The 8,449-nt window shown below is 38.5% G+C and overlaps 1 protein-coding gene across 1 annotated transcript; it reads right to left on the bottom strand.

Annotated features, from left to right (window-relative positions):
• Nucleotides 1-2,673: 2,673 nt before the first annotated feature.
• On the bottom strand, nucleotides 2,674-8,127 carry LOC108967972 (anosmin-1). Its single transcript, XM_018931685.1, has 7 exons — nucleotides 7,963-8,127; nucleotides 4,580-5,259; nucleotides 4,387-4,505; nucleotides 4,131-4,324; nucleotides 3,151-3,503; nucleotides 3,023-3,089; nucleotides 2,674-2,959 (listed from the first exon to the last, which is right to left on the bottom strand). Exons 2-7 carry the CDS (start codon nucleotides 5,239-5,241, stop codon nucleotides 2,786-2,788), a joined length of 1,569 nt encoding a protein of 522 aa, XP_018787230.1. The 5' UTR covers nucleotides 5,242-5,259; nucleotides 7,963-8,127; the 3' UTR covers nucleotides 2,674-2,785.
• Nucleotides 8,128-8,449: the final 322 nt, after the last annotated feature.

Genomic DNA, 8,449 nt, shown 5'->3' with positions numbered 1-8,449 from the left:
ACACAAAATTTGATACAGGTTCTTTGATCCATTTTTTTGAATAGGTAAAAATTTTGAATAGGTAAAAAGACGATCCAAAGCACGTGCAAGCAAAGCAGCTGTCAACAATTAAATGAACATTTAAAATGGCCAAGCTTGTCGGCATAAGTGAGAGACATGAGTACCAACATAACGCCACAAAAATTCGAAATTCGAATATACGTAACCCGCGAAAATTCAAAATTCACGATACTTTTTGAACACACCTCGTATATAAAGCATCCTACGTAAGCTAATGTCGCCCCAGAAACAGAGAAAAGCGGAGTTCAATATCCCCCAATAACGAATATGGTATTAAACAACACCTTAAATATTAAAGAGACCGAGAGTATAAAGACGAAATTTTCGACTGACAACAAACATATCTCTCTTATTTATTTGCTTGAAGGTTGGTTTTGTCCTCTGTTTGGACTTTTCGGCAATATATACTCAGGGCTTTCGATGGATTACAGCGAAAATAAAACTCCACAGATCAACCCACCTCTCTTGTAGAATATATCCCTAAAAATGTATTACACAAAAACTTAATTTATGTGATTTTTTTTCCAATTTATGGTGTATGATTTCAAAAGAATTGTTCCCTCAAACAATTTGGCAACCAGTCAATCAAATACACAGTTATAACAAATTACTACTTCGGGTGCCGTTTTTTATCGTTATTGCTATTGTCTGTATGCCAGCATTTTACTATTCACATAAACTGGTGTAGTCCAACTACCTTTCCTAATCATTGATTCCATTTGTCCCTCTGTTTTGCCAGCAAAGCATAAACGTTCGTTCTTCCCTAGCCCTATGCACACGCACACACTTTTCATGAGGCACGCGAAGACAAAGCTGTTGGCGCAATCAGCCGATCAACTAATAGTTTTGCTACTACCAGTTGCCCTGAGTGTCATGAAGATCATATGTGTGTTAAGAAAATCTCGGGCTGTGGTAGTGCAAGATACATATGATATTTTTGTTGTGTATGGCTATTTATCTCTTATTGTTGCCGTTTAAACTGAAAATTTTATGGCACCTTTTAGCCAAATATAACTCTTTTTTAAAGACCACCAAGGCATCTACATTAACTACCTTGTGATAGATTCGTAATTCGTATTTTAGTAACCATCGTAACCGTAAACATTAGTGTGATTTATAAAGGAATTGATGGTTATTAATTTATTTAAAAAAGGTTATACTGAAAAGACGAATCGATTTAGACATAATTGAGATGTCTTGCTGAAACTATTTATTAGCTGCATTTTTGTTCTATGTGATAGATCTGAACCGACTAATGGCCAACATAGGAGGCCCCAGTCAAGAAAAAAGAAAGCTCCTGATGTCGACAACAATCAGCGTTTTATTATACGGAGCTGAAATATGGGCAGATGCGCTTAAAAAGGAAAACCGGCGTAAGACAGCGGCCAGAGTGCACCGCACTGCAGCCCTCAGAGTTGCATCAGCCTACCGAACAGTGTCCGCCCCAATTGACCTTCTAGCATAAGAAAGGAAAAAGCTGTGGGAGCTAAAGCAGTCACCCTGCCATTCACCCGAAAACAACAAGAGCGCAATAGAACAAATAAAGAAAGAAACCATAATAACATGGCAACAAAGATGGGACACCGAAAGCCGCGGCAGATGGACGGCCAGGCTTATAAAGGATCTAGACTCATGGATAGGCCGAAAATTCGGAGAGGTAGATTTTTACACAACCCAACTGTTATCCGGTCACGGGTATTTCAAAAAGTACCTTCACAGAATGGGTAAAGTCGAAGAGCCGTCATGTCCATACAACGCGCTGGCAAGGAGAACGCACCGCCGTAGAGGACCTGGTTGGCCCAATAAACGCGGAAAATTTAGTCAGCGTTATGTTAGAGAGTGAAGCAAACTGGGGGATCATCAAGAAATTCGCCGCACTCTTGCTACCCAGCAAAAAGCGGGACCTGGACGCAGGTGCGCAGATGTAAATCTCACAATGAGAAAAATGGAACGCCACCCTGAAGTAATGCAAAAGCGGTCCCAGGGTGGGCGACGGTTCCTTAGAGGGGGGGTTTTTAGTGACCTGCAAGTGGCACATACCGCTGCTGTGACGATAGCACCGATGATGCGGAAGGCAGGAAAAAAAAAAAACAAAAAAAAAAAAAATAGATCTGAACCAATAATTAGATCTGCAAAATTAATCTATGACATTATAATTTATTTTTTTGTCAAAATAAAATAAATAGTTTTTTCTTTTCTCTGCTGTCTGCCGACGCACCTGGGCCTTTAGTAGGTCCATTGTGATAGCAGCAGAAAACACTACACAAAGCTTAGCGTAAAAAAATTTAAATAATTTTACGAAGTTATTGCCTATTTTGCAGCAAACTTCTCTTTTACTACAAATATGGTATACAAGCATAATAGTTGAGGGCTCCCGGCAAGAAATTAAGGTATTGCATCCTCCACATTGAATAAAGAATCGAAATTGATAAACTATGTTATTTATTTTTAAATGTGCGGAAATATTAAGCTTATTTTTTATAAATAACTACTTCGATATTATAGAATTATAATCACTTTTAGTGGATTTCTAAATACCACAACGGGCCAGCTATAAGATGCCTAAGTGAGATCGATAAATTAGCTAGAAATTTGGAACACATTGAATGGAAATACCTTTTTCAAGACCAAATATGGTTGGTCAGCTAATTTATTGTAAATTCGTAATAAAAAGATGTTATTCTAAACTCAATAATACGTATTATACATATTTGAACACGTTAGATTAACATTTTAAAGTCTCTTTTGGAAAGCGATTTTTGAAGGCCTCACATTTCGGTGTCGTAAATGAAAAATAACTATTCATTGCACGTGCTGACTCGCCGAAAGAGTTGGATCTGTAAGCTTTGAGCACATAAGTGGTATCAAATTTTAGTCTGCTAAATTCCACTGCATCTTGCTGCGAATCAAAAGAATAACATTTTTTAACTCAGCGTAAATTTCAACAATTTGAAATGCTCACCTTCACCCTTATCGCGCTATATTCTCGCTGCTCACAATTGCTTTCTTTTGGACATAATTCGTAAACCCTGAATATACACAAAATTTTCTTAGATTTATATTTGTAATTGATTTTCCATCTTCACTCACTTCTCCTTGTGTGGTAAAAATCCCGTTATGTGTACAATCATGCCAAACTTACGACTAAACCGATAATTTACTTCATATCCGTGCACAGTTGATACTGCTAAGGTAATTGGCTTGGGCGCTCTTTCATGGGTTCGTGATAAGGGGTTTTCACTGTTTGTGTCAATAGTCTGCTCTAGTTCATGACCGTGATGCGAACACCTGAGTGGTCTGTAGGGCTCCGCAGGTTGGGTCGTGTTATAGAGTACTGAGCACTTGTCAGACTTCAAACGTCGACTGCCATTTATGGATATGGCTTGGACTTGAATGTAGTAGCTGGACTCAGGCAAAAGTTCCTTTATTTCGAAATAGTGTGCCTAATGGTGAGAACAAGTAAAGTGAAAAAATATTTTAAAACTATTTATTATACGAGTATGTAGATCAAAACTCAATTGTGATAAGAAATCAAAGTAACTGGCTTAAGGAGCACATATATATATGCATATCTATTGAGGGTTGCTTGCTTTCAATTATTAATTTTTTAGTCTACAAACAGTTTCTGTGCTAATGTTGTCGTCCAAATCAACACTAAAGTATTTAAGTTGATGCGGAAGCGCCTTTTAGGAACATGCGACCGTCGTTAGCGCCTTATAAACTTTTAGTAATACGTTTTCTGAATAATGATTGACGATTTAGTTCCCTTGAACACTTAGTGTTTACTATTGGACAGCTACTCCTTATAGAAACCCCGCCAGCTTTGAACAACCGGCACGAATTTTGCATAATGGATATACATAACTGTGACTTTGCACCGTTTTCTCACCATCGGGAATCTGTAACAAAACCTAATATATCCTAATCTAAGTATGCCTTCAGAAATTACACCAACATTCAGCAAGTTGGTTAACACTGCTCTGATGTAAAAGGTAGGTTCGATGGGCAAAAACAGAAATGTGTGAGCACTTTACTCTAAAAACTAATAGTACATTCGATTAAGCACTTACATCTTTCACGTATGTTTCATTCGTTATAACTGATTCATCGTTATTTCTCACATAGAGCGACCATATGACTTTATACTTTTCAATCGGCAAATTCGACTTTGATGGGCACCAAGCAATTTTCACCACATAATGGTGACCATTAAAAAGCGCGGATACCACTTGCACATCAGCGGGAGACTTGGGAGGCTTGGGATCTATTAATTGAAATATATATACATATAATATTATGCTAGAAGTAAGGGAAGCTGTTACTCACTATGCGTTAAGCGAAATACTTTGGAGGGCTCAGAATAGCCACGGAAACCGTATGCATTAATTGCCGCAACACGCGCCTGATACCAGTAACCAGGTTTAAGGTTAAACGATATATCAATTCTATAAAGGTGAGAAAGAAAATTGGTAGTTGGAGTACAACTTTACGGTGTAATTCTTTGGTTAGGTTAGCAAACCTTTTGCTGCGTGCATCCGAAATCTCAGCAATTTTCTCCACCAGTTGACATTGCCACGGACTAAGCTTTCGCTCAGCGTATGATACCCCGAAATGATACCGCACTTCCACATGACAATAGTAGGTAGAATTTGCCGAAGATTCAATTCTGATTTCCACCTTATTTCCGCGCCCCAATTTGGAGTATATGATTTTCGGTATTGGTGGCAACAATGCATCCTCCCGCACGTCGATCGCTTCGACGCAAACCGGTCCGCAGCCAATGTCGCAACACTTCTGCACCAAGGGACAGTCGGAGTCGTACAGGCAGTTGTCGAGGCAGATCAGCTGCTGTAATGGCGAGAGTTCGGGTAGTGTAAAATTTCTCTTGTTCGGGCAGAAACCGCGTCGTGGTTCACGATAAATGGACGCTTGGCACTGTTGAAAACAGATTTGCGGATCTTCCATGGTAGTCCTCACACTATCGACCGCACATTTGGCATTACATTGCAGCTCCACAATTTTATCCTTCACATCAATGGCTGAGCAGTGTTGAGTAGCTGCCGCGTTATAGTGCGAGACGTGGGCGAGCTGCTTTCCCAAAATGTGCTGAACATATTGCAACAGGAAAAGTACAGTCCAAATAGAGGTGGACACAGGGTTAACTGAGAGCGCATTATCCATTTTCACAGTAGATAACGGCTAATAAATAAAAGAGATTACTTTAGAGTAACATACGAGTTGCAATATATTTTGTATAGTATAAAACATATTATGCAGTTCTTCTAAATAAAAAATAAACTAAATTAACCTGTATAGAACATTCTTAAGCCACATAGAAGTTTCTGTCGTTTGATACTTAGTAACTAGTTTTGCTACACTCGACTCATACACAAAGCAAAAGTCTAACAGATTTAGACAGATTAATTTGTGTTCTTTAAGAATAGTTACCGCATCTCTAGCGAAATAGCATTGATTTCGACACGAGTGTTTGCTTGAACTCCTCAGCGGTCCAAGAATCGATTGTGTAGAGTTTTCTTTTCAAATAAACCTGGGACAAAAGGATGATCAGATAAAAAACTTTGTGTGGCCATTCGTCCCCTTTTTGTGTTGTAGGTACCATTACATGTATAAACGTTTTTCTCGCGGTAATAAATGGTGAAATCAATGAAGTACCATACACATATTTCAAGACATAAGCACTACACCGTATTATTTCCTTTCACAGGTACATTAGCATAAAAGGATTATCCTTGATTTTGATCGATTAGTTTTTATGACAGCTACATGGTGTTTTCCAAAGTAAACAGGACATAAAAAAACATAACAAATGGTTTTTTTTTGCAAAATCAATTTATTTTATTCAATACAGCAACAAAAGCATGTCGAACGAGTGTTCTAGCTCGTTGGCCGGAAACGCAGCCAGTATGCCGGTGCAAGCCTTTTGAATGGCCTCTACGTCTGCATAACGCTTTCCTTTAATGGGCAAATGCATTTTTCCGAAAAGGATGAAGCCGCACGGTGCGATATCAGGCGAATACGGGGAGTGGTAAATGGTTAATGTGATTTTTAGTAAAATAATCGGTCACAAGCATCTATTAGGTTGTCAAAAAAGTCTTGCGGTATTTTCGTTAGTTGGCGCTGAGAGCGCGTTGTTCTATTTTTGTTCGTCGCATCGATTCATGCTATACCTTTTTGGAAAGCTCATTTCACGCGCTAACTTGTGTTTGATTGATTGTCGTTTCTTTTAAGGCGTTCGTGAATTATAGCGTCGCAAACATGGAGCAGAATAAAGAGGAAATACGGTATATTTTACAGTACTACTACGATAAAGGCAAAAATACATCTCAAGCCGCCAATAAAATTTGTGCAGTTTATGGACCCGATACAGTTTCCATTTCCACCACACAACGACGATTTCAACGTTTTCGTTCTGGCCTGTTGCCGTAAATTGCGATAAAATAGCTGAATTGGTCGAAAGAGACCGGCATAGTAGCAGCCGTAGCATAGGTCAAGAGCTGCGAATGAGCTGGAAAATTCAATAAAAATACCGCAAGACGTTTTTGACAACCTATTACATTTCGTAAGCCCAAATGTTCAGTGAAAATGCGATAAATCGATAGTTTGGAGATGTTCAATTCCATTTTCGTAAATTTTAATGATGATTTCGGCTGATTTTTGATGAATTCACGCACAGTTTCGATGGAATTTCCGGTGATCACGGATTTTTATCGTCATTTCTGTCCTCACGACCACTTTCAAAACATTAAAACCACTCGTTTACACTGCTACGGTGGAGGCAAACATCGCCATAAACTTGTTTCATCAATTGAAGCGTTTCGGCAGAAGATTTTCCAATTTTAAAACAAAATTTAATGTTGGCTCTTGGCTCGAAGCTCATTTTCGAACCGATAACACAAACATATTGACACTTAAAACGCAATAACTTCTCTTCCAATCGATAAAGATAGCAGATTCTAACTACATATAGATGCTGCCACCAGAAGGCGCTAGATTCAAAAAGTCTTATTTACTTTGGAAAACACCTTGTATATGCTATAGCTTGGTTATTTTGGAATCCAAAGCTGCATGAAAGAATTGTTCAGGAGTTTAGCTTCCACTCCCACCAGCTGATGGGATATCAGAAGGTATGAGCCCCCAAGTGTTTAAGCATCGATCTTGGAATGCGGGACAAACAAAAAGGAAGTGTTGAAATGTTTCCCTCATCTTTTTCCAGGCAGCTTCTAAACTTTACGCCCGGTAATATTCGCAATTTTTCAGCATGGATAAGCAATCGTCTGTTAGAACTGCCACAACTGGAAAAGGTTTGCCTTACTAAGGCAAAGAGCTTACCGAATCTCTTACGGTCGATCTTGGGTTAAAAGAATCTTCCGACAAAGCACGAACCTCTAGTGGCTCAACGCTGACCAAGCTGTCGCGAAGCACGGCTATATAGTAGCAGAACACACGAGGAGAGTAGAGCAACTACCCGATCCCATTCTACAGATAGAATTGATAGACGAGCAAAATTTCAGACCGATAACTTAAAAACGAAGGAACTAGTTCGCATATATACAAAAATACGGACGAACAGACAGTTTGCCATGGCTTAGACGACTGAGTTCAACGCCCAATTTTTTTTTATTATATATTTATATATATACATATATACGTATGTCTCCGACTTTTTCCTCGTGCTGTTAAACCCAAAGTTCATATGCCCTATTCAATAAATATTAATATTATTAAATTCACCAAGATGCCAAATTGAAAATTAATTTTTTTCTATTGACAAATATTTGTATCAATAATTATAATATATAAAATAGGCAAGCTGAAGATAAATACGAGAGTGTATGTATCCTGAAAAGTATGAAACGCAAAACACTATCAACATTTGTTTACCGAGTTCCGGAAATAGGATTATATGTAAGTTTTTTAACAGCGCTCTAAATTGCAGTTTTATGTGCGATTGTTACGAGATGCACCCGCGACACTAAACACGCAACGTAAGAGAAGCAAAACTAAAGACTAAATGCGGATCAAGTGGTGTGTCGGCTCGTCGCTCTGTTGATCTCTGATCGAATGTACAAGATTGACGATCGAATTGAAATTTCACGAGTGCAGCCATTGCGCTTTCCATTGCAATTCATTTCGTCTCGCAGAGAGTGTGGGAAGTGGCCCGCGAATATCTCTAGCACGTTAAAGAAATTGGCGCGAGCATTTATTTATATGTGTATATACAAACTCTATTACATACAAGCATACCCCAGTTGCATTGTAGACATAACAGCTGCTCATTGATACCCATATTTATACTTATTTTATGCGATTACATTCGTTTAATTCATGCACTTTCATTATCACTTTTATGTAGATTTGTATGAAGGTC

This window comes from Bactrocera latifrons, unplaced genomic scaffold (genome assembly GCF_001853355.1).
Source record: "Bactrocera latifrons isolate USDA-ARS-PBARC rearing strain unplaced genomic scaffold, ASM185335v1 scaffold_20, whole genome shotgun sequence".
Lineage (NCBI taxonomy): Eukaryota > Metazoa > Arthropoda > Insecta > Diptera > Tephritidae > Bactrocera > Bactrocera latifrons.
Note: the sequence above shows the minus strand (reverse complement) of the source record. Positions and strands in the feature narration are given on the sequence as shown.

Coding starts and splice junctions, on each gene's coding strand:
- LOC108967972 (XM_018931685.1), bottom strand. CDS start 5,241: ATGGATAATGCGCTCTCAGTTAACCCTGTGTCCACCTCTATTTGGACT. Junction 3,504..4,130: donor ATGAAACATACGTGAAAGAT/GTAAGTGCTTAA, acceptor TCTCACCATTAG/GCACACTATTTCGAAATAAA. Junction 2,960..3,022: donor ATAGCGCGATAAGGGTGAAG/GTGAGCATTTCA, acceptor TTTGATTCGCAG/CAAGATGCAGTGGAATTTAG.